Source organism: Astatotilapia calliptera, chromosome 2 (genome assembly GCF_964374335.1).
Source record: "Astatotilapia calliptera chromosome 2, fAstCal68.1, whole genome shotgun sequence".
Classification (NCBI taxonomy): Eukaryota; Metazoa; Chordata; class Actinopteri; order Cichliformes; family Cichlidae; genus Astatotilapia; species Astatotilapia calliptera.
In genome coordinates this window covers 13,837,844-13,864,468 of record NC_137423.1, presented here as the reverse complement: position 1 = coordinate 13,864,468, position 26,625 = coordinate 13,837,844, and the positions used below count along the sequence as shown (strand labels likewise).

Here is a 26,625-nt window from a genome sequence, read left to right as displayed (position 1 = left end):
GAAAATGGATGCTCATGTTCTGTACATGCCCTGAAAGTATGGTTCAGTAAACCAGTGCAACGATACCCCGGTGTAAGGCTCAGTTATTGTATTTTTATTTTTTGAAGATGCAACACTTAACATTTATGATAACTGTTAAATAATTTGGTCCTGTTATTTCACGAAATTCCTCATAAAGACCAGGGTGTCTGTCTGTCACTAGCAGCTGATCTGTTTAGCTGCTAGTGGGGGGAGGGTTAGGGAACAGGCTTGCTGTCTACAACCTGCCAACATGGATGAATCCTGGATTTGGGCACAGAAAATATCTCCATGAAAAACACAGGTAAAAAAACTGCAACCAAATATATCAGAGATTGTGATTCTGACCCAGGAGGAGGAGTCACAGTGTCAAAGGTAGGGAAAAACCAGTCCTTCATATGCTCGTTATGGTGACATGAGCCTGGAAGTTTACCCAGAATGCCCTTGCTGAAATTTCCTGCAGCGAATCATCAGACAGATTGCTGGTTTCTGCTCCTCTACATTACATGAAACTGCTACAGTTCTTCAGACTGACAGATCTGTCACACTGATGCTCTAATGAGGCAAATTAAAAAGTCCTAATTTGAACCCCTAGCTGGTTGTTAAGTGATGACGTATGAACCCTGCTTCCAGGTCTAAACTACTCTGCATTTATTAAGGATGATGTGTTTTAACATGATTTAATGCTTTATATCTTGTTCTATTTAATCTGAACAAGCCCCTAAAAAAAGCCGGTGATCACTGTCGGCCTGTCTCGGTTTTTATTATCGCTATCATCATCTTAAAGCTCAGTTTTTAAAACCTTACAATGTAACTACAGCCCAGCCCAGCCCATGCAGCATTATATTAATGACTAACCTCGTATTGTGGATGGATTATCTCAGTTGTTCTCCTGACTGAAGTTTGGTCCGTTTACAGTATCCTGCCATGCAATTGCATTTGTCCCTAACCATCAGGAACCCTCACGTTAACTTTTATCGAGTAGAAAAAAGTTAGCAAAAAAAGTTAGCTTCACTGTGTTTATATTATGCTAACTATAGCTGTGTAGCTAGCCCCCACGTAGCACATCATTATATACCAGCTAGCCCAACTTTAGTAACGCTGCAAATGTCACTGCTGTTTAGTTTTCTGTCTTCATTTACATCTCAAGTGAAAGCAGAGCTGTACGTTTTAATTTTTTCAGAAGGCCGTACGAGGAAAGTTTATGGATGTTCCTGATGATGTTTTGTAAAACTTTGGCAGTGATGATATTGGAGTGCCCTGTGTGACCTGGAATGATGAACCACACGATCTGCTGCTCTCTTCCTGTATCTCCTCTCTTTGCATTTCAACCGTGTGTGACATAAATATCTTTCGGGGAAGTCGCGTCACCTTTTCACTCAATCTGAGGTTTGCATTTTGGTGTCAGTTAGTGTTCATGCTGGTATTAGCTTTTAATGCAGGTGAGGACAGTTTCTGAAGCTGAAGGTTGACCGCCCACAGAAATGGTAAAAATGTTTTCTGTGTTATTTTGAGCTTGAGACATCGTGGTGGTCCATGAGCTCACACATTTATTGTCATCTACATATGAGGTTCTTATCTGTGCGATTGGCTGATTTCCATTTCATTACATGTTTAATCAGGATTACATGTCCTTGTTCTGGTTTCATTCCTTTTACAGGCTGGGTTTTTTGGTAGAAACCAGTTCAGGAGGAGCTCACAGTAGATAGTACAGTGTACGGGATGGCCTCTTGGCCAAGAGGTCATCCTTTTATTCTTGAGAAAACATGGAGAGCCTCATGCAAATTCATGTCTGACTAATCCCGAGGCTTTCAGCACTACAATAAGGGCGAGAGGTCGGCACATTTCCCTGTCCGGCAGATAAATATGGATATTTAAATAAAAATTTGCATGATGTTGTAGTGTGATCAGTACAAATCTGTACTTGTACTGAGCAGCTTGATGAAAACAGGGGCTATAAGCACTTTCAATCACTACTTTGCTTGATTTTCCTGATCGGGACTCAGGAAAAATGCCGAATGCCACTCAACAGCCGGCCTGTCAATCCAGAGGTTCAGCCGCCATGTATGGCTCATCGCTCACACCGCGCTTCTTTGGGCCTCCTAATCCCCGAGCTCTCTTATCTGCCTTTGTTCTCAGAGCTGGCGAACAGCCTGTGAGATCAAGGCATTTAGAGAAACCAGCATGTCGACCCCCCCCCCCCCCCCCCCCCCCACCACCACCACCAAACGAGTAATCATGGCTAACGAGCTGATTATAGCCGATCAATCAGGATGTCAGTTTCCCTAATAAGGCGCTGTCATTATAAAACAGTGGGACGGAGGCTGCAGCGGGGAGGTCATGTCCCCCAGGCCTCTTCTCCAAATGCACATCTCTCTTCCCAGAAGGCCGACCAGGCTGCAGGGGAGGAAGCATCATCTCATTGCTCTCCTTCTTTTCTCGTGTTTTTAAGGTGAACGAGACGCAGGAGAGGACCGTCGTGTGCTTTAGTCGCTTGCTGCTTTGATGTGCTTGAGTGTTTGTGTTGCTCTGACTGTGGATGTAACGCAGGGCAGTCACTTTTAATGCATCTGATGCGAGCCACTCCACTCCACAGTGGATAATTCACAAATAATTTTTTAACGAAGGCCTCTCTTCATCTTAATACTAATGAGAATTTGTAAGGGAAGGCACTGCAGACAGTCCTGATTGAAGCGGAGGCAAAGGCAGTAATGTTTGACTTCCCTTTGATTTCTAAAGAGGCTCTCATTTTCAGTCTGGAGAGCTTGACTGTGTTAAACAAGCGAGCTGCTGCCAGGCGGGCCTATCCTTCAAGGATGAGTGGCGCTATTGATCTGATCCCCATGCAGTAGCTGTGCTCGCCCAGCAGGGGGGGATGTTTCTCTGCGTGGACGTTGGCAGCAGCGTTTGCTCTCACAGGGCTGCGGTATCTGTCTATTTGATGCCCTCTCGCTCTGTCTTTCTAATTAGACGTCCTTCTGAAGCAGGTATCCTGAGTCCAATTGCTTCTGCTCTTTCTCCGACTCGTTGTCCCCGAACTATCAGTGTCACTAACAAATCAATAAAACATCAGAGTAGAAACCACAGAAATCAGCACAACTGGGACTCCTCCAACTGCTGCTGCTGTGGCTACCTGCGCCGCAAACACAGCTCCGTCCGATGCTGAAATACGAGCCGGGGCGGGGAGCAGAGCGACAGCAGGCTGCGGCTTTCACTTGGATTTGCATACCTGCTGATTTCAGCCAAAGATTTCCAGTCCCCAAGAAATCAAGGTACAAGCTGGCTGTCCTTTCACCAGAGGTGGGACCAAGTCATTGTTTTGCAAGTCTCAAGTAAGTCTCAAGTCTTTATCCTCAAGTCTCAAGTCAAGTCTCAAGTAATGTCAGGCAAGTCAGAGTCGAGTCTCAAGTCACTGGTGTAAAAGTCCAAGTAAAGTCACAAGTCTGAAATTTTGAATTTCAAGTCCTTTCGAGTCTTTAAAAAAACCCCGAAAAAAAGCATGTTGCAGTTATATGCTAAATGTAAATATTAGACCATGTAATTTTTAAATCTGTGTTTTTCTCAACACATGACAAAATAGTGAACTTAGAAAATATACACAAATTATGAAATTGCACCTCTTTAAAATGCAGCTCAATTAAACCTAGCTCCAAGAATAGTTTTCACCAACAGTTCTGAGATAAGCTGCATGTTATTCTTGGATGCGCTTGTAGGACCGGCTTTAAAATCGCATGACAAAAATATCATACATAAATAAATGATATTTTAAAAAATATATAATTTAAAAAAAAACTGCATCACCAACGTAGCCTGGAAAACATTTGCTAGTTAGATGAAGTCAGCTATCTCATCGTAGCATATTTATATGCATATTTATAATTATACGGTTCTTGGAGTGAGTGCACACACTCATGAAGTTTAGTAACTTCAGGTCACTGCAACAAGCCCAGGTACAGTTTACCGACGGATGGGTACAGGACCTTGAAATGCACCGTGTAGAAAGTAAAGACCATCGTACTATCATAAGTTTACCAGTCTCACAAATTGTCGTCATAAATACACATTCCTTAACCGTTTATTAATAGGACCTTTGAGCTCAACGGTAGTTAATTAGCAGTGGAAATAATTTCTGGTAGCATCACAGAAATGTAGCAGTGACAACAATATTGTATGCTGTAATCGTACTGGGCAATTAGTGATACAAAACAACTGTTTTACCCTGTGAATAAAAGTATATGTTTTTGTCAATGTACCATAATAACAGAAGCGAAACACAATATTCTGTCAGGACAATTTACTATTTATGCACAATAAATAAAGGAGCATAGCGCGACAATTTCTGTTCAGCGCCAGACTTGCTTGTAACCTATATCACCAATTATGTTAAGAAAAATGACGCATTAACTACAACAGCAGACTGACCTTTGTGGAAATGCTTGGAGCAGACTAACCTGTGAGCTGGAGGGTTCTGGGACGTTATATTTGGTCTTTGAATGGCTGCAATCCAGTCGCATCTTTGTTACTTCGGAAACATGGCTCGAACAATTTCTCTTCAACGACGTAATCCGATAACAACCGATCTCTTTACCCGTCGGCTTCCCGTGGCTGTCATGCGACCAGCTATTGCAGTTAATAATACAACGGCTTCTTGACATTTTTGTGTTTCTTTTTATCGCTGTGTGACTGATTTCAATTGAAAGCCTGCGTGCGCTAGTACCGCTTGCCACGAGTTCCCAGAATCCTTTGCGGTTCTACCCGTGAATGACGTCACATTTTCAATCTCTATATAATATGCATGTTAAATTTTATATTTGGGGTAAAATATCAAGTCTTTTCAAGTAAACCGGTTCAAGTCCAATTCAAGTCCCAAGTCACTGGTGTAAAAGTCCAAGTCAAGTCACAAGTCTTAGAACATTATTTCAAGTCAAGTCTAAAGTCATAAAATTAATGACTCGAGTCTGACTCGAGTCCAAGTCATGTGACTCGAGTCCACACCTCTGCCTTTCACTCTCACTTTTGTATATGTGCACTTGATGCTTCAAAGCACTTTTACAGCATGCATCTCAATAGTTGCATAAGAGCCACAAAGTCCTCGAGGACATTGTTCACTCCGACTGCAGCGGCTTCCAACTGTACTCAGCTGCAGCTCATAGCGCTTCATCTCTGCTGCAGCCAGAATGGCAGGAAACAAACCGCTCTGGGGAATAATTACTCTAATCCATTACAATGTACCGTCCTACGACAATTACCACACTTAGAGGAAGGCATGTGCACACCATTGTAATTACCTTAAAACACAGCTAATGTATATTAGGGCTAAAGTCAGCACAGATGGTTATTCTCTTTCAGGAAGGAATCACTCCACTAGATGACAGGAAACCCTCAAGAAGTGTATTTAACTCGTACCACAGATCCTCACGTGTCCCAATACGAAGGTTTATATGTGCGAGCAACATCTGAATCCTGCTTCTTCTCGCTCTGGACCGGCCCGAGTGTCACGGCACTGACTGAGCACACGTACGAGTGCACTGGTGTCACATATGTGCCTCTGTGTATGTGCCAGCTGGCCCTCCGCTGATTGTGAAGTTGTTACTGTGACCTTATAAGCTGCTGCTGTCAGTGCTTGGAAGTGATGCACTAATTTTCATGCTAATGCAGCAAGATGCTCTGAACATCTGTACGAATAAGCTCAGAGAAAACTAGTTCTAGACTAGCGAGGGCACCTGTTTGGCAGTCACACCCCAAAGTTTAATCAAACTAAGAAGCCAAAACCTCTAATGACCAGAAGGGGCAGCAGTGAGTCAGCTCTCATAGACTCCCGTTTTAAAACCTTCCAGCAGAAATAAACGTGTTTACAGCCTGATACACAAACTGGTTTGGTCCCTGTAGATAATTCCAACCAGTTTGTGGTACCTGTAGAGGAAACACGGGTGAAACCGATGCTTGTAATGTCTTTAGAAGGATTTTTAAACCAATCATTTTACATTTTATTTTGCTTAGTGATCTTGCCTTTAACTCTTGTTTTCGTTAGTGAAATTCTAGTTTTTCATTTGTATATTAATTAGCACTAACAGAGTGTTTTCCAGCAGCTCTGGATTATCATGGAAATTAATCTCTGTCCAAAATAAAAGTATATTATACCTCTGTTATATTAACAGAGGTATAATAACACAACTCAACAACAGCAATACTAAGAGCCTCTGTTTGGCGTAAGGAAGTTGTTTATCTTACCAGAGTTTTGTGTTCTCCTGTAACTGGTTGGCAAACGCCTTCCCTGGAACATGTCACACTTTCAGAATTTTAAGTGGAATAACACCTAGTGGGAGGCAACCTGTCTCCAAGCAATCTCAGTCCGACACAGAGAGACGAGGTCCCAGCTGATTAGTGGAACTCGTATTCTAGTTTTTTTAGGTCAGTTGGATGGCCGTTCTGCAGTAAGGACTCTCTTGTCACTATTGTGGAGGAACTTCTGTTTCTCTCTGTGAGGTTCTGAATGTAGTTCGTTTCTATGTAACAGAAATTCAACAGATTTGTGATTTTTGTTAATTTATCACAGTTAATCGCTGATTTATGACAGATAAACTGATAGCAGGCTGACTCTAGCTTATTTAAGTCTCCATATTGGATCGCCAAAGTTACAGACCTGGTTGCTATCCTCAAAGTGACCAGGTAAGTTCATCACACATAGTCACAATCATTTAGGCTGTGCTGCAGACTCCAACCATTGTTTTCCCTAAAGCCTTAGCATAACAGGCTTATCTGTCTAATGCAGGTAGGAAGCATTAGCTAATTACTTAACACTTCACCCTTTAATCCAGCCATAGTCACTTCCTGACAAGTAGACAGCCTGAGGTGTATATGATCATCAGTGATGACCTGAAGCTATCGTACATTTCATTTCATTCATTCAGTTTTATTTATTTCCACATCACAGTTGCCTCAAGGTGCTTCATACTGTAAGGTAAAGATTACAGTAATACAAAAGACCCTATCATCGAATCACATCACAATATCTGGGACAGCAAATGCAGTAAATATATGAGGACAGGACTTAACTGTGCTAATGACTGGGCTTCTAAAACACCAGGTTATAATCATGGTTAGATTGCGGTTATTTTTACATCTCAGCTGGAATTTAGATTTGATCGAGCAGTCCTGTGTTAGTGAGGTTTAGGCGTGCTGGAGCGCAGCGGTGACAGTTTCCTCTGCAGCGAGCTTAAACCTGACTGATAGCCCTCTCGCAGCCGTAATGGAGGGCTGTGGATCACATTAGAGTCACATTAGAAGCACTGGCCAGAGAGGTTAATTAAGAACGAGTGACGCCCAAGGACTGAACGCCTCTCACTCGCTGTGTGCCGACGGGGCTTCGTTGTCATCAGATTTCCTTCACAGCGGTCGGGATTAATGGTGATGATCTTATTGAGGGTGCTCATACATTTATTAAGGGATCATTTTATTCCATTTTTATTGTGCCTGAAATAAAGTAAAAAGACCCAAGGAGCTGAATTTTAAGTTGTTTTATACTTTTGAAGAATTCCTCCATTTCCACCAAATTATGCAGACCTCTCAGCAAAATCCTGCTTTAAATGCAAATACCTCGAATTGATCTCTGTTTTCTTTGCGTCCTTAGACGTCCTTGTAGCCTCTTGTTGTTAAGGTGTTGTGATGAGATGAGTTGTGCACAAGTGGTGGAGAGTAAGTAGATTTACATAAGTGCACTCCTGAAATATTTGACTTAGGTAAGCACCTTTTATTTCAGGCAGGGTTCTTATGTCGGGTTCAGGCCGTCGAGTTCACGCTGCTAGGTTCAGGCGGTTTGGTTACGGCTGTCGGGTTCAGGTTGCCGGATTCAGGCTGTCTGTCAGGGTTCAGACCATAAAATTCAAGCTGCCCAGTTCAGGTCGCTGGGTTCAGGCTGTCTGTCGGATTCAGGATGCCAGGTTAAGGCCACTGGTTAAGGTTAAGCTGGTTAAGCTGTCAGGTTAAGGTCTCCAGGTTTGGGAAATCGGGTTCAGGCCATTGGGTTATGGCTGTGGGATTCAGGCCACCGAGTTCAGGCCGCTGAGTTCAGGCTGTTTGGCTGGCTCGGTCCGACTCCACTCAACAAGAGGCCAATAAGACGAGATCAAGATCTGGGAGGAGCTGACCTTCATCCTTCCAGGATGGAGTTTAAAACAATATAGATGGTGGACATCCAGAAAATATCGACCAGTGGTATCCCAGGTTACTGTACTCGCAAAATGAGTTGACTGATCCCGGAGTTGTTTTCTGTAAAGCTCGCCAACATTACTTTGGTAGCAGTTCGGATGTATTTAATAAGCCGTTTGTCACTAAAGCTTTGAGCTCTGAATAAAGCACTGACTGATTTATTCAGATATTCATTGTCCCTGCATACTTTTCATATACTGTAATATGTCTACAATTAATCAGGTACCTTTCTGTGTATGAAAATTCTTTCAGAAAGTTTTGTTTGAAAAATATATAAGATTTGGATTAAAGGTGAGCACAGAGAAACATTTTAACTCTGGACATATATCTCCAAAAATGAAACTTTTAAACTTTTTAAATCTGACTTCCAGCAGAAAGTCTTTGTGATGTGTTTAAACAAATATGACATGTTTGCAAACTGAATTAAAACAGGCTGATTTACTGTAGTTTATAATATTAGTGACACCAAAATAGTTAAAAATAACAGCCTAGTTCTGTTTTTAATATAGAAATTGTTGTAATTTTGATATTTTTCAGTATCCTATTCCCACATGAATCTTCCTTTATTTAAACCTTTGGCTGTGGTGTGAAAATGCAGAAGAGACTGTTGCATGGATAACTTTATAGTCGCCCACTTTCTAAGCAGGCTGATACATGCTAACATATTTTTTCCCTCCACTTTATGATTCTTACATTTTCTTGGTGATGAATGTAATAAACACTTTTTTATATAAGAAAATACAAAACTCTGCGCTCGCTGCAGAGACATCAACTGTTAAATGACATTAGAGGATTTTTGGTGACTGAAGGGTCACCTCAGACAACCTCAACAAAAACCCGACTACACAACATGACACAAAAACTGAAAAACAAATGATGTTATATAAGAACACCAGAACATGAATTCACCTATTTTGTAATACAAGCTTAAAATAAATATTAAGGATTCCGAATGGCCAGATGTAAAGGCAGGAAGACCGACAGACGGGCTGCCGTGTACAAGGCTCAAATTGCATAACGTGGCCTACATTCACCCCGCTTCCATTGCAGGGCCACACAGAGAGTGTGAGATAAAACAAACGTATGCAAAAGGTTTGGTGTTGCAGATGTGGGTCAGTCCTGAGCCTGCGGTCCTCTTTCACTCTCTCTCTGTGGACTCGAGGGCCGAGAGAGGGGTGAGTGTCTGATTCCCTGGAAAGTGCAGCGGCAGCCGGACTGCTAATCTACCTCTTCACCTCCCATCGCTGCTCAGGGGGATTGGCGATTACCACAATGGGATTTAAGATTTATATATTTTATTTTGGATTATTTTTCTATATTCCCACAGACCGGCCTCCCATCCCTCTCTCTCTCCCTCACGGTGCCTTTGTGGACTGAGATTTCTGTGGAGGGAGGATTCAATCACACTCCGTTAGTGGGGTTCATTTGGGAATACCGCTGTTTGCTTGTGGGTCAGACATTTTTATATATGCTGAAGTTTCCTCCTGAGTTTGGAAAGCCACACTAAAATCCCTCCCCCCCTCCCCCTCGATCCTCCTCCGTGAAGGTCGAATGATATGAACTTTTGCTCCTGAGATTATGGGTTAAACATTTGTTTGCTTTTTTGTAGAAAGCGTGACATCACGGGATGACATCATACTTTCAGGTGCGCTCAAAGAAAGGTCTTACACTGATTTTACATTCTGACTTTGGGCCGACTTCTGACTACAGCCTGAGATCCTGGAGCAGAGGTGGGTCAGTCAGAGTCCTCAGAGCTCTGTTTCCATATGTTTGTTAAACATTATGGTAATTTCCTGCTTCATGTTCTTATTCTTGGAATCTGATAGAGGCAGTGAGCCCAAACCTCCACCACGGCAGCTCACTGTCTATTTTAAGAAATCTGCAGGAAAAACGAGTGCTGGTCTCGATGATGGTTTTTAATGGATTTACATGACCCCTGCAGACTTTCATCAGAATGATAAACTTTAGGGATGTAGACTCAAACAGAAGCTTTATCATTGGAAACCTGTAGAACAGTCGGTACATGATTAAAAAAAACAAGGAAATACACAACAGGCCCGGTTCAGGTCAGGTATCTTTTCAAGGTCCTGTCCTCATCCCCTCACCCCCAACCCTTCACAGCAGATAGGCGCCCCTCCCTGAACCCCAAAGTGATTCCTCATAGGGGGTCATATTATTGTTGGGTTTTTCTCTGTATGTATTGTTATAGGATCTACCTTACAATATAAATCGCCTTGACGCAACTGTTGTTGTAATTTGGCGCTATATAAATAAAACTGAATTGAATTGAATCCCCTCACCACCAACCCTTCGCAGCAGATGGCCACCCCTCCATGAGCCTGGTTCTGCTGGAGGTTTCTTCCTGTTAAAAGGGAGATTTTCTTTCCCTCTTTTGCCGAGCACTTGCTCATAGGTGTTCGTCTGATTGTTGGGTTTTCTCTGTATTACTGTAGGACCTTTATTCTACAGCACAAGGCGACTGAGGGGACTATTGTTGTTATTTGGTGGTATTTAAATAAAACTGAACCGACCCACAAAAACATGCATTAAGGCTCTTTAGTATTAATAATAATGATCACTAATAACATTAACTTTTTTTAATGCAAACGTCTTAAACCCGCCTTTTTCTGCATGTCCAGCCTAAATCGTGATTACCTTCATTCTGAAACTGACAGTCTAATCTTGCTCTTATGTCTACAACGCAACGGCCTCACTGGGCAGGACCTCCGTCACCCCGCGAGGACACAAGGTCCTCATAAATACATGACCACACGCTCACACGCTAAAGCATGTCAGACTCAATCAGGCAGCTCCAGGAGTAGCGAGCACAAACACATGCCCTACAACAGCAAAACGCACGACAGCCCCCACGGATGCATTCATGCATGCTCACCAGCTATAACGATACAATCTCTCTCTCACACACACAATGGGTGCTGTATGGATTGTTTACTGCAGGCACGATGTTGCATTTCTTGTGGGCGTTTGCATTTCCCTGCCCTTCACCCACACAAACCACTAGTTTCACTGTCAAGCAGCACTTCAGCTCCCCGCAGGGCTGACAGCTTTACTCTTTATTCAATATAGCAGCCGGGCGCTGATAAATCCAACTGGACATATAGGATTGATTGATTAAATGCTGCAAAGATAAAAGCTAACCTAAGAAAGTAGCAGAGAGAAGGCAAAGAAGAAAAAAAGGCTCTGATACGTCTGAACTGTCCTCCGGGGGAAATTTGACTTTGTGCGTTGTCATTTTAACCAAATATCCAAAAACAGTGTTGAGGAATTAAATAAAGCGACACATTTTCAGGTCTCCACTCTATCTTCGTTTCATCAGAAGAGATGTTTTTAGGCAGTTTGACAGTTAATGAAAAATGGAGACTGTTTTGGGAGTTATTTGTTTTTGACTTCACAGTGATGTCAGAACAAAGAAAGACGAAGGCTGCTGATGTGATTATCCACCTCTTAGTGATAAAAACATCTAATCAGTGTTGTATGTTTTTCACAGGCTCTCCCAAATTGTAGCCAGCTCCTGGGGCAGATTTTATACGTGTCACTTCCTACAAGAGCTCAACATTTTATTTTTTAACAACACCAGGAAGCTGCGAATGGATGGATTAATACTCAGACGTAAAAATAAACACTAGTTTGTTTATTCTACGTGGCTTACTGTTTTAATAAATAAAAAAAATGTCTGTAATGTTTGTTAGCATACTTGTTAAAGGTTTGACTTTCTTCAGATTAACTAATGGGACATCTGTATATGAACATCTGTAAGCAGAGGATGTGGTTTTCTGATTGATTACTGACCACACGTGTTTAATCTGAGCAGAAATCAATGAAACACGCTGGGATGATTTTTCCAAGGCTACCTGGATGAAAAGCACGTGATGTCACAGACACAAAAACCCTGCAGCACACTCGGCACTGTTTGTTCTGACTGCTGCATTTCCACAAACAAAAGTTTGAGAGCTCAGCAGAGTTTCTTTTTTAATGTGTGCTTTCTTCTCTTTTACATCGTGGATCCATTATGAGCCTCGTCTGTGTTTGCTCCGCGGCTCAGCCTTTAATCATTCTCGGCTCTCTGCCCATCAAACATTGATGCTTTGTGTTTCTGCCCGGTGATGACGAGCGTTGCCTGCGAAAAAGCTAATATCAAACACGCCGTGAATTTTTCAGAAGGCCTGAGGATGGAGGAGAGCTGGGATTTTGATGTTCTCACACACACACACACACACACGCACGCACGCACGCACGCACACACACACACACACACACACACACACACACACACACTGTTTTCTTGCGTTGAAAGTGAGTTTCCATTTTTATCTGTAAAAACTGCACATTTGTAGATCTAAAATATTAGTTTCTCTCGTGCTTTGGTTCGTGCTGGGACTGGTGAAATAACTGACCATCAATAAAACAACTTTGGTTTCATATTTCCTCTCCAAAGATCCCTTTCTGTTAATCCAAATCAGGTCAAGAACAAAAAGCAGAAGCCCAAAATGATTCGTATTAATTTTATGATTATTCAGAGACACCTCTGTGATATGAACAAATTCTAAGTCTTGAATATAACTCATCAGAGTTCTGCATGAAGGACAGACTCGGTGCGGAGATGTAAAAATGCATGAATTTAAAGGTGAGGCCGTGCCATGGACGCTCAAGGCGGCTCACCTTCATGTGTCGTCGCCTCCGTCTGAAGCGCAGCAGCTCCTTGTGCTGGCGGGCGATGAAGTTGACGGCGGCGTACTCGAGCAGGGCCGAGAACACAAACAGCAGACAGACGGCCATCCAGATATCGATGGCTTTTACGTACGACACCTGTTAGTGGAGATGGGAAAGAAGAGGCCGTCAGAGGGTCTCTGTGCGTCGTGTCTGACTTGCTGATAAAAAAAAGAAACCCTAATAAAATCTAACGAGCATCTAAAGATCATTTCACCCTGTTTGGTTTGAGGCTGGAGGCAGTCGATTAGAGAAAGTTTGTAAAGTCGGCTTCATTTTCAGTTCATGACTTTAAACTCCAAATGTTTTCTCAAATGACCAATTTACACCAAATGATGCTCCTGCGACATGAAAATAAGCGTTCATAAAGGAACATTTATTGCTGTAACTGATGCAGATAAGTGTGATTTATGCACTCATTGTACTGACAATGAGTGCATAAATCAGATGATATATGTGGAAACAAATACATTATTTTTTATTTTCAGCTCTGTGGTTTTAGATCTCAGGAGACGCTCCCTTCGTTTGAAATTTGGTATTTTCTGCTAATTTTTCCACTTTATTTTATAATGTTTATTTTACCCTCCAAAAAGACTTTAATGCATAAAGTCTGAAAAGGAAAAAGTGAACCCGTGTGTCCTCTGCTTGTATCAAAGTCAGAAACTGAGCCTACTGCTAACCTGATCTCAGTAAACACTCGCCATACTTTATCATACTTTCAGCTCAGCTACTTTCAGTAAATTTGATAAGTTAAAATCATTATTAGGACAGAAAGATAAACCAGGGTATGATCACTGGACTGTGACCACAGCTGGCTGCACCCCTCAACTCGAGGTTTCACAACAGATGTTCACTGACTGATGGGTGACAGTGTGTATTTAACCTCCTAGGACCTGGCGTCCACATATGTGGACATTACATTTTGGGTTGTCTAGACCAAAATACTAAACCTTGCCCTACAGCGGCCTAATATCCACTTACGAGGACAATATACTGCCACTGTTCTATCGAAATTTTAAACAAATATTATCATATGTGGATCTCATTTCTTTTAGAAACAAAAATCAGGTAAAAAAAAAAAAAAAAAAGGTAATTCTTTGCTTTTACATTCATCGGGTCCCAATATGCCCAAAGATCAAAGAGTAATTAAAAAGGCATGCCACGGAAGACTTCGGGTCTTAGGAGGTTAAATCAAAGACTGCAACAATTTGTGGGGCCGTTAATATTCAGAGTTATCTTCCCCAGCATGTCTTTTATCATGTCTTCCTTCTCTCACCCCAACCGGTCGCAGCAGATGGCCCCGCGTCTCCCTGAGCCTTGTTCTGTCGGAGGTTTCTTCCTGTTAAAAGGGAGTTTTTCCTTCCCACTGTTGCCAAAGTGCTTGCTCACAGGGGGTCATATGATTGTTGGGGTTTTCTCTGTATGTATTATTGTAGGGTCTACCTTACAGGATAAAGCGCCTTGAGGTGACTGTTGTTGTCGCTTATATTTGGCGTTGTATAAATAAAACTGAACTGAATTATGGCAGTCAAGTTATGGTTGGTGTATGTTTTTATCTGGCAGCAGGGCACTGGGACTTTAGTAAGTGTTACCGATCAGTGTAAGCTATTGTTGAAGCAATACGCCGTTCTTATAGAGCTTCCCCTGGTCACTCAAACAAACGAGCTAAAAATCCAAATAAGCTGTTTCCCCAATGAAATGTGCAGATTTTGGTGAAGTGCTTTTTAACAGAGGAAAAGGATTTTATAAACATACTGGTTTCCTTCAGAAAGCATAAATGTTTCCAGTTTGCACACAATAGCAGAATGATTTCAGAAAAAACAACAGTGAACAGGGTGAATATTATTGCTCCTGAAAAACTGACCTTTTCATTGAGCCCGAGAGGTTCTCCCAAGAAGAACAGGCTGGGATTACTGAGGAGAGGAGTGAAGACTGCAGTAGATGACTGCAGGCTGTTGTCCAGCTAAATGGACTGTTAGCTTCAGGGGTAATCATTACCCTGGTAGTTTTTGTTTTTTGCGAAATAATTTGATTTCTGTGTGCAAAAGTAAAATAATCTAAGCATCCAAATACATTAAAATACTTTAATTTCATAGTGGTCTGATAATCTGTACTCATTTATACATTTGTCTGCAATATCTGAGTGCACAGAAATGAGTGATGCTCTGTATCTTTATCGCAATAAAGGCATACGTGTAAAGGTATTTCCACTGTCTTGAGCTTAGACTACGAGGTTAAGGTGCTTTCACTACATTATTAAATTTACCTGACTGCATGCACAGCCAGGTGCACGTAAAACACAACACTGGGCCCAACTAGCTCACAGAACCAGTGAAATTACAGCAAGACGGCCAGGGCGAGGACTGTCCAGATAACACGGGCTAAATGAAGTCTGGTTGGATCATTGTATGATTGCTATCTGCCCGCCAAGTACCTTTATTCGAGTGCATTCGCCCGGCCTGTCATTACAACTCTTCATCTCCAAACGCAATTACAGCGTGCAGCCTGAGAGGGAGAACCTGGTCTGTCTCGCAGAGAGGAAGCCCACAATCAGCCGTTTAAAATCCAATTAAACTATGACTTTGGATCACTTTACACAAACACAGAGTGCTTATCATCGCCGTTCGACCTCGCTGTGATTCGTGCTCGTTTGTGCCGTTCATGAAAACGTTTATCTTCGAACGCCTGAGCGACTCCCTCCCCGAGCTGCCGAGAGGCCTCAACGCTCAGTGGTGATGGTCATCCAGCCAGAGAGACAGGGATGACTCTCCCACAAAAATGATTTCACAGACACTGAAAGAAGCTTTTCCTCCTTTGTGTGAAGCAGTAGAAACAATCTTCAAATCCTGCCCAGCACACACGTTACCTTTTCATACATACTCATAAAATCAGCATGGACGATTTTAGAGGTCAGCTTTGGTTTCTGTGCTGCTTTATTTTGGACTGTATGGTTATGTTCATAAACTTGGGCAGATCCAGAAGTAAAAGAAGCTTTTGAATGACCCCTTCTCTAAAATAGTGCCTTCTCTGGTGCTGATTCTGGGAAGGCAGAGCATTAAGCGAGGTAAATGAAGCAGATGGAGAGAGAGTCTGCACCACACTGTTGGACAACACTTTATTTCCTGATGCTGTTTTTGTTTTACTGCCAACATGAAGCGTTATGAGTGACCACAGTTTTCCTTATGCTGCTGGTACAGATTTCTTAAATTAGCTCTCGCAGACTCTGCTTAGCTATGAAATCTGGCAGGACTGAAGCACACTAAACTCACGCTCTACATCCTGAGAGTGACTCGTGTGTTTTTACTGTGTCCACAGGCGACTGTTAGCTCGGTGCTGCAGTATGATCTGTGTGAGGCTGAAAGCTCCTGACAGACAAACTGAGCAGTAGTGACCTGCTGAGCAGCTTAGGCGGCGTTACTGTACTCATGCTTCACAGGGCAAGGATCAAAAAAGAAGAAGAAGAAGAAGTAGTGGCGGGCCGTGAGCTGAAAGTGCTGACAGACTGAGCAAGTGTCTGGAATACTGAGGGGGGATTTTCCCTTATTTTCTGCCATAATCATATTGCATTGAATGTTTCCACAGGTTGAAATAACGAGGTAAAAATGTGTGTAAGAATAATCCACAGGAGCCTAAAACTCAGGCATCAGACATGGTTGTTTTGGCCCAGATAGCACCCTCCATTGCTGTGACATCAGCGTGAGAGAGGAACGTGGTCAGCACAGCACAGTGACGTACTGCTGACGTAGCCCGTGTGGGTGGAGGCGACGCCTAGCTTCTACCCATCTTTGTGTGACCCACTCACAGAGGGATTCAAGGCATGGGGTAGCTTGGAAATCGTTTGGGGCACGTGAGTAGAGTAGCTGGATAGTCTAGTGTGAACACTTGGGAACAACAGATTGGAGCTTCAATCCTTTCACGCATCTACAAAATGTCCCCAGGCTAACGTCATCCTGATAAAAGCGACAGATAACTGAAGCATACCGGTTCATATGTGGCCCGATCAGCAAGCTCCATATCAAGTCTTCAGGATGAGAGGACAAACTGAGAAGTGGGCTAGTGGAATACAACGTGCATGGAACGGGAAAATGTGGGAATGATGGATGGAAAGATCATCTTTCAGTACTGAACAGATGATGTTTTTTTCTGTGCTAATCTGTAATGTAAGATAATCTGACCATCCTTCTTTTTTAATTTCACCAAAGTTGACATTAAACTTGGATTAATAACAGATCTCCCCGCAGTCATCCTTCACCTGTTCAGATTTCCAGCACAGTTCTGCTGACTCAGCAGCACTCTGAGAACTCTGAGAGGGGCTTCCTCAGCATCGAGTCACGACTGGACTGAAGGTTTCTGACGGGGCATCAGCTGTTCATGCATGCAGCATCACGCAACTGAGCTCCCTGTCAGAAGATCAATGCATCGATCCTTTCTTCACTGAGAGACAGAAAAGAAATATCATCATAAATACTAAAGAAGGATGTAGTTTCCACACAGCCAGTTATCATCCCTGATGTGTCAGAGAAGGGGCTCAAAGTTTTCATAACCTGGTACTGAGGTCTTGGTCCTGGCTCCCCACAGAGGGATGCTTGTTCAGAAATTTAAACGCACGTGTCACAACACGCTGGGTTATTATGTATTCAAGCTGTTCCTAAACCTGATCAGACATTTTTCAGGGGCTTAAAACTAACTGAGCAGAGAAGGCAAAGGAAATAAAAGTGAAGACGTGGAGACAGAGGCGTGCAGTCGGTTTTGCTGAGAAGCTTACGCCAACCCCACCTCTCCTGGTTCCTTGTCTTTCGGTTGGGGCCGTAACGCTCATAGCCGCTGTTTGTATCCTGGCAGCAGCAGAACCGAAGGAAACGTCTGCATATTTCTGCGACGTCTGTACTTTCTCACAAAAAGGATCTGCAGCCCTGAGATGAGAGCGCCCTGATCTGAATCAGTGAAGTCAGCCCCTCTCTGAAAGTCCACTGCTACAGGTGAACTGCAGCCGCCCCAGGTCTGTGGCTGGGGCTTAGAGGGTACAACAACATGTGTCCCAATAATGGTACGATAAGTAGACGTGGAGAGAGTCATACTGTGTGTGTACTGTGCTGTATATGGACAGCATGATCAGCTGAGCAGAGATCTCGCCTCGTGTCCACTTCCATCTGCTCTGATCTGACAAGCTGCAGCAGAAACATCTGAAGAGAGCCATATGTGTGTGTGTGTGTGTGTGTCTGCTATCAATCGCACACAGAACACTGTGAGAACACTCACAGAACACTGTGTGTCTGTGTGTGTGTGTGAGAGAGGGAGCAGCATGCCCACCTAAGCTCAGCTGTGCTGTGTGATCATTATTGTGACAGCTGAACTGCAGAGGAATCATGGTTCACTTGTTCAATTTTTAGAGCGCATGAAGCACCTAATGTCAACAGAGTGTGTATATGTGTGTGTGTGTGTGTGTGTTTGTGTTGGGGATTACAGCTTTCCTGGACGTAATTATACAATCCTACTAGCTCACGCAGACCCTGACCATTTTTTCACTTTAATCTGAAAATCCCTGACAGTAAAAGATTCCTCTCGCTTTCTAAAACATATTGTCTCCATTTTTGTCTCCTTGAACCTTCTTTGTTAAAGGTCTTTTTTTAAATTCTTCCTTCTTTCATCCCTCCATCTGTCTGCCTCTCGACTTCCCTCCACTCTGTCTCTAATTTGTCAGGGAAAAGGAAATTTTTCTTTCCCTCCCATTGATTTATCTTTTCCCTTCATTCCAACTTTTCTTCAATTAATTCCTCTCTGTCTACATCGTCTTTGTCACTGCCTCTGTCATTTATGTCCCTTAATTATCAGAAAAAGCTGTAGGCCTTCCTTCCAACAGGGATGAAAAGACATCTGTCATTAAACGGCACGTCATGCATACAAATTCTTCCTGCCGTTGCTTCATATTTTACTTTGTTTTGGTGTTTTTGGGGGTGTGACGGATGAAAAACAATATCTGTAAAGGTAAAAGTCAACAGATGTGAAAATAAGCTTACGGATAAACTATCAGCTCAAACCTGAAAGTTCATCACAGGAATAAGATGATTTTGTTTCTGTCTTTATACAGAGTTAAGTACTGAAGAAGAAGCAGTAGAATATTAGCTTATTATAAACACTGGACTGGAACATAAAAGGCATAAAATAGCTAATTCTGTGATTATCCTGCGGCTTTCTTGTATGTCATCATTACAAGCTATCATATGAATAAAATTCTTGATATAGGAGTTTTATGGGTTTTTTTAAAATGTTTTTATTTATTATTATTTTTATGTATTTTTGCAGTTTTTAGGAAAAAAAATAATTAATGACACAGAGGTCTCAAAAAATCACACAACCCTGTGAAATGTTACAGGGTTAAGGAATACAAACCTTTAAAGTGGCTCCGTTCTGCTGTTTCTTATTTCCTGTCTGCTGTTCCAGTTTCCAATAATGAGCCAAAACCTCAAGCGTTACAGTTTCTTTCTACTCGTACCTCTGTATGACGTCTATATGATATTATTGTATTCTCAGGCACCTGGCTATGAGTGTAAAAGCTGCACCCTCCTGCTGTTAATACCTTCCATATGGAAGGGGAAGACAATCAGATGGAAGGTCATTGTAAGGGGGAGGAGCTAAAACAGCTTGTTTCAGACAAGCACTGAGAAAGGATTATTTTAAACTGTGAATCATGCAAAGCTGCTCTCTAAGAGTCCAGGAATAAATGAATTAGAAATAAGGTATGTTCATGAAGTCCAAGCAGACTACAATAACGAGTGATTTGTCCTCACCTTGGGCAGAGACGCTCTTGAACCGGAGCTCTGCGTGGTCATGGTCAGCACGGTGGTGATGCCCAGGCCCACCCGGGCGGGCGCGGCGTCCATGTTGATCCAGAAGGAAACCCAGGACAATATGACTATGAGCAGAGAGGGGATGTACATCTGGATCAGGTAGTAACCCATCTGACGCTCCAGGTGGAAACGAGCCTCGATACAGGTGAATTTACCTGGGAGGTGGGGGACAAAGAAGTGTCTTTGATGAGGTCGGAGTTTGTGGGCGAAGAGATATGAGACAACAGAGAGAGCAGAAGATATGAGAAAGGACAGCAGTTTCTTTGGGCTCGTCCTGTCGAATGAGAAGAAAGAGAAGGGTGAGGGTGACAAATGTCCTGTTACTGCTGCTTTGAGTGAGCACACCAGCTTATTTACTATTAACACATTCTTGTCTCAGCTGATCACATACTAACACATCAAAACCCACTGGTGTTGTATTTTATAGAACTGTGTGGACCCTTTAGCTTGTGCTGTTGATGTGCAGGGCGCATGCAGGAAAGATGCCAGGGTGGTCAGGGAAGTCTAATCTTAAAAGTAGAAATACTGTCTGTCTCCCGAATCCAAACTGGAAGCTGGTTCCACACAAGAGGGGCCTGAAAACTGAAGGCTCTGCCTCCCATTCTACTTTTAAATACTCTAGGAACAACAAGTAAGCCTGCAGTGTGAGAGCAAAGTGATGGTAAATGGACTGGTTCTCATATAGCACTTTTCTACTCTTCTGAGCACTCAAAGCGCTTCACACAACTTGCATTATGCATTCACCCATTCACACAAGCACATTGTTCTAAGTGCTTTCTAAGTAACATTCACACACATTCATACTCTGATGGATGCATCAGAGAGCAATTTGGGGTTAATGCAGACTAGGGGAAGCCAGGAATCGAACCTCGAATCTTTCGATCAATAGATGACCTGCTCTACCGCCTGAGCTACAGCCACCCCTTGGTCAAATGGAGTGATATGGTACTATAAGGTCATTAAGATAACATGGGGCCTGATTATTAAGTACACCCTCTCGCAACACTAATCATCTTCGTTATCGTCGTGAAGAGTCCTGCAACCTTGTCTCGTGTATTCTACTTCAGTGTGTTTCAGAGGGACGAGGTGGGTTGCAAAGTAGCTTGCAGATGGGCAGTGCATGGTGCAGTTTAAACATCGGAGTCATCAGGGATTATGGAATTAAGGGATTAACTTTAAGTTCTGTGTCAATAACAGAGAGAAAACCCGAAGAATCACCAAATTAACCACAAGCCCTGAGTTCAGTTTCAGAGCAAGAGATGGTGGTCACAGATCATGGCATGTAAAAGTAACAGTGCCCATTTTTGCTGTTCTTATCTTTAGCGTTTTTTAAAGCAACTGGTTTGGTTTTTAATGAGATGGCTTACGACACGCATAAGATTTTCTCTCCACAGCTTTAAATTCATGGAGCCAGTCATTTTGTGTCGGTAGGTGTTCCATTATCACACGGAAATCTCATTTGGAGAATGATTGAACTTGCAACACATAAAGCACACAGCGCTGATTCCAGGAAAAAGAAACGACGCTGGTCAATGTTTAAACAAAAGCAAAATGTTCTTTCATCAGTTTCCCAGAGGCAGTGCGGTTCCATTATCACCGAAGAGTGTTACTGAATTCTCGATTATCTTCATTTGAAAGGGCACATTAAACATTGGCAAAGGCACATCTCCTTGAAGAACAGGTGGAAATGATGAGACGGAGGGTAAATTAAAAGAACAACAAGCACAGATTGGAGGAAACAAGGAAACAAGAGCGAGGGGGAGAGTAAGAGAAGGAAGGAAGGAGCTCTCAGACTGAAAAAAGGATGAGCCACAGAGACGATGCTGACGTCTTTGAGACAAAATGTCATCTTCCTTCAGCGCTCATGCTAAGCCAAAGCAGAAAATCAGAGAGACGTACGGGGGCTCGCCAAATATCAAAGGAAGCCAAACATGTGGCACATCTGAAAACAAACCCAGGAGGAGGTTTGGGATTCAGCCTGCCACTCACAGAGTGTGAAGAGGAGCGAATCATTTCCATCTTCACAGCACAGCAGCGTTTTTCATCACTCTAAGAGGACAAAGTGCACAGTTTATTTTAGTCCAAGAAAGAGAAGATGAGGCATTGTGTTTAACACACGAATCCATCAGCAGCTAAACACAACCAGGAATAATCAGGTTTATCAAAACCAGCAGCTCAATAAAAATATTCAAAATATCCTGTTTACAGTCCAAGTTAAACAGGTGAGTTCTGTCCCTCTGCAGGTGTCGTGACGAAAGAAATTATCTATAAAGACAAAAACAGCATCAGGCTGTAAACATGCTTATTTCTGCTGCAAAGGTTCAACATGGGAGTCTATGGAGACTGACTCACTGCTGGAGCCTCTAGTGGACAGTAGAGGAATTGCAGCTGCTGGCTTCATTTCCAGCCCTGGAGGTCACCTCTGGAGTTTAAAGTGTAAAGAAAAGATGCTCTGAAAGTATCTGGTGACCTGAGCCAAGCTTCATATCAGCTGCACTGAAGACACATCTGTTATAACGGCTGCATCAGCGTTGTGCTCATCTTTACATGAGCTTTATGTCCTGCAGCGTCCTGCTACTTTTGGCTGTTCAGTTTTATTTTAGAAAAGGCTAAAGTGGTCAGCTGAAACCCGACAACTGTATGACAGAGGAGGGAAAGCACTAATTATTTAACTACGGGGAGTAACGGTGTGTACTCTCAGACGGTTCCACTCCAAACGAAGATGGCTCCATTGAGACGTTTGCATTTTCTTCTCTGTACATCTGTCTAAATGCTGACTGAAGCAGGCCAGTTTGCTGGATTGTTGGTTTTGGAAAAGTACATCTGTGAATAACTCCCACAATCATGACCAACTCTGTTATTCCCCAACAGGCACAAGCACTCTGCCTTTTTTCACTCATTCAGGAAGCTCGGAGTTGGACACATCTTCATAAATCAGTGATCAAACAGTCACGTCCATCTTATCCGTCTGAGTGTTTCTCTGGCACGCTTGTTGTGTCTGTGTAGAAAAATGAATTTATTTGTCTTTGTCGAAACGTAGGACCGTGAACTGGATGTTTTTGTCCTACATCTCCTCACAAAGCAGCACTTTAACTTGACTTTGTTGCCTTCTTAAGTCAGCGCACTACATGCAGTGTGCTGTTAAAAGCCCGCTGATGCGTTTCCCTTGTTGTACCTGCCAGAAGCACTGCTCATCCTTTTGAGGGGAAGCTCTGGATGTTTATGCTCACAGCATGCTGCCGTGAAAAGGGAGTGCAGAGATTAGGAAGAACGGAGTCAGGACCTACTTCTCCTAATCCCTTTGCTCATGCTGTACTACACTGCACAGCAGTACAAATACACACTGTGCTTTAGTTTTAGGCACTTTAGATTTTTAGATACTTATCCGAATTCATTCAGCAGCATCACTGTGGTCTCGAACATAGAGCCCGACAGAAAGAAGCTTCTGCAGACACAAGAAAAGGTGTAAATCCTACAGCAGATGGCGAGACCCCCCACAGAGGCCTGATCTCAAAAATCACAGAGTCAGTCTGGTTTTACATGAGACAGTCATTCATCTTTTTCTGTTTACAGGATGCAATCTGGAGTTTATTTGGAATAAATAAAAAAGTATTCATGACATTATTTCTGACATCATCCATACTTTGTACAAACCTGGAAGCAAACACCCTTAAAAGTTGAGAAATTTTGGTCTCGGTTCCTGTTTGTGTTTTTTATCCTGGTTATATTTTCACTCCGTTATCTGACGCGTATTGCTTTGTTCCAGAAAAAGATGCGGTCCACTCTCACTGTAGATCCTAGATGAACACTGCATTCGTTTCTACTGTTCGTGAGAGCAAACTACATTTTCTGGGTTTGACATTGACGGAGTCTCGGGAAGAAGAAGGTGTGTCCAGATGAAACATCATCAGAACTGATTTGACAGATGTGACATGACAAACCTCTTATTGTAAGTTCATCATAACAATTCTTAAATGAAATGTTTGAAATCAACAGCAAAACTGTGCAGCTGCTGTTTTTGTGGTTTCCTGCAGTAAAAACTGACTCCAACAAACAGGATCATTGAGACCAGTTATCTGTCCAATCCTGTCAAAACTGGCTCACAGTGAGTCTGCTGCACTTGTATCTCATTCTTTTGGTCACAGCAGCATAGCTGCACAGCTTTACTTCCACACTTGGCTCTCTCTTCACCACAGCAGACCAGTACAGCCAGTCCACATCACCACATCACCACATCACTGCACGAGATTTGGGAATATTTTATCATCTGAAAAGTGTCTTTGCTTGTAAACACATACAGAGACATCATCTAATATCAGTTTGAATGCCTCTGTGATACCTTACCGACACCTGAAGTTAGCTAATTAAACATTTTTGTTAGCACAACTTGTAAATCAAATGTAAAGGTTTATTTTCTGTGGTGATGTGGACTGGTTGTACTGGTGTGCTGTGGTGAAGCTGAGTGTGAAACTAAAGCCTTAATGGTTAATCTGCTGTCCTCACATGCTACCATGAGCTCTGGGTAGATACACCCTCCGTAGGGTATCTGCTGCTTCTCCACACTGACCAGGATGCCTTGTCTCTGCCATGAGGTGTTTCAGGATGTCCTAGTGCTGTGCTCCTCTGCTAAGTCTACTGCCCCTTTGACCCGGACCCAGATCAGCAGGAGAAGATGGATGGATAAGTAATGGTATGCTAAGCATTATGCTTATGCTAGTTAGCCACGCCAGGGTCCTAACAGTGATAGCTGTAATGCTTTGGTTTTCATCTCTGGATGACAGTAAATGGTAAACAGGCTGGTTGTTATATATGGTCTGTTAAAGGTTAAACATTATTTTCAAATCTGAAATTCTAGCATTTAAAATGCAGACTGCAGTGGGTTTATTTGCATTGCAGCACTGTAGCAACAGTAACCGTGTCCCTCTGCCTCTCTGTAATGTAATGAGCACACTGGGTCTCATAATAAACCACAGAGAGCGAGATGGCCGAAGATCCATTTAATCAAAGACGATCAATGCACGGTGGCCTCATCAGTTAGAGTTAACCCTAAAAGACTGGAGAGAGGAGGAGTGAAAGGAGGGAGTGACCGAGGAGAAGAAGGATGTCAAGTGGAAAGTCGGAGAAACTTGAGGATAGAGCGAGAGGAGAGAGGGATGAGGAGGAGTGGAAGATACAAGAGGGAAGGAGAGAATGACGACAGCAGGAGGAGGAGGGGGGTGAACTTGATTTATAGCTGTGATACACTTCAGAGCTTTTAAGTGCTGTCCATATTTTCTATCTGATAAGAAGATTGAAATTATTCAGCCAGGCCCATATCTCACTGTGTGGAAGATGTGTGTGTCTCTGCTGTACTTAACACTGTACATGAACTCACACCATTCATGTGTGTGTGTTTAAATCTGTAAATTCACTCATCCCCTGCAACAGAGGTGGCATGTATGTAGGTTTACATGTTTCTGTATTACGTCACACTCCGTCTTCTCGGCCTGACTGAGAATCAGAGACACACCAACAAAGAAGAACCAGCACGCCCGCTCTTTAAATATTTCAAAACTCGTATTGATCACAAAACCAACCTGTAACCTGTTTTAAACACCTGCTCAGAACTCATTCTGATTGGCTTGCATTTCCTTAACTGCGCTCTACCTGCTTCGCTGTCTCCTGTCTGCCTCTATAAACTGCAAATGTGGAAATATCAAAAGTGAAAATGCATTGTTCCTGAACAGTGAAGGCAATTTAACGGTGAAGACAGCTATGCTAAAGGAGAAGATTCTGTCAGGTCCTCGTTCAGAGTTTTAGTTTTAGGAATGTTTGCTATGATAAACAGCCAGATTCATTCAGCCACAGCTGAAGCTGCGAGGGAAGACGCGCAGAGCGACGTGGCAGCGACGCACCTGTAAAGAGTCAAACTAACCACTCTCAACTTTGTGGCAAGTTATTAATATTATTATTATCATTACTGTTATCATTAAATCCTGTATTGAAACAGGTCATCTCACTGAGATGGAGATCTCTTTTTCAAGACAGACATGCACAAAAACCAGAGGTGGGGAGAGTAGCCAAAAATTGTACTGTAAGTAAATGTAACTGAGTAAATGTAATTATATACTACCCACCTCTCTCTAAAAGCCACACAAACACCGAGACTTCCTGTTTATAGAGGAAAGAGTGACGAGTAAAAGCAGACAGCTCAGTTGCTAAAACGTGTTACAGTAGTATAAAACAAGCAACGTAAAACGTGACTCTTCTTCAGTATCGACCCGAGCACTGCTAATAATCAACATCCAGTTACAGTTCAAGTCTTAAGCTCCATGGACAGAGCCCAGACCTCCAGCACACCTTTTACTTCACCCAGTTGTAAATGTGAAGGTTTACCGATTTTCACATTTGATGTGACCTTGATGTGTCTTACAGTCCGTCTTACAAACAATCTTTAAACTATGAGCCAGGAACACATCTTCAAACATTGATTTGAACTGTACAGATTTTGAGGCGCATAACCAGGACGTTGTTCCACACACTGAAACCTGCTCAGCTTGTGTTTTAATGACAGCCGCTGCCGGTGGGGACAAAGGTCTCACAGGTAGGAAGGGTTAAAGTAACGAGCTCGAGTCTTTCAGCTCGTCAGCCTGCTGCTTTGTTGGGCTGACTCGCTCTTGTTCTTGTTCCTTCGCTCGTTGGTTCAGGCACTATAAATACCTGGTTAGGCTTCGGTTAGTTTGGTTTAAAACACGCCCCTTAACAACAGTAACCCTGTTCTTCTACTGATGCTGTAAAGCAGGAAGGACACGGGCTGGGTCAATGAGCCAGGCCAGCACTAATT

General features: G+C 42.8%; 1 protein-coding gene across 4 annotated transcripts in view; it reads right to left on the bottom strand.

Moving 5' to 3' along the window:
* The window catches only part of glra1 (glycine receptor, alpha 1), a 132,898-nt gene that overhangs the window by 18,240 nt on the left and 88,033 nt on the right, over positions 1-26,625 (bottom strand). For all 4 annotated transcript variants that reach the window (XM_026185135.2, XM_026185144.2, XM_026185152.2 and 1 more), the window contains 2 exons: positions 19,743-19,957; positions 12,907-13,053 (listed from right to left, as the gene is read on the bottom strand). In XM_026185135.2, the coding sequence (XP_026040920.1) occupies positions 12,907-13,053; positions 19,743-19,957 (362 nt within the window). The remainder of the gene's footprint in view (positions 1-12,906; positions 13,054-19,742; positions 19,958-26,625) is intronic.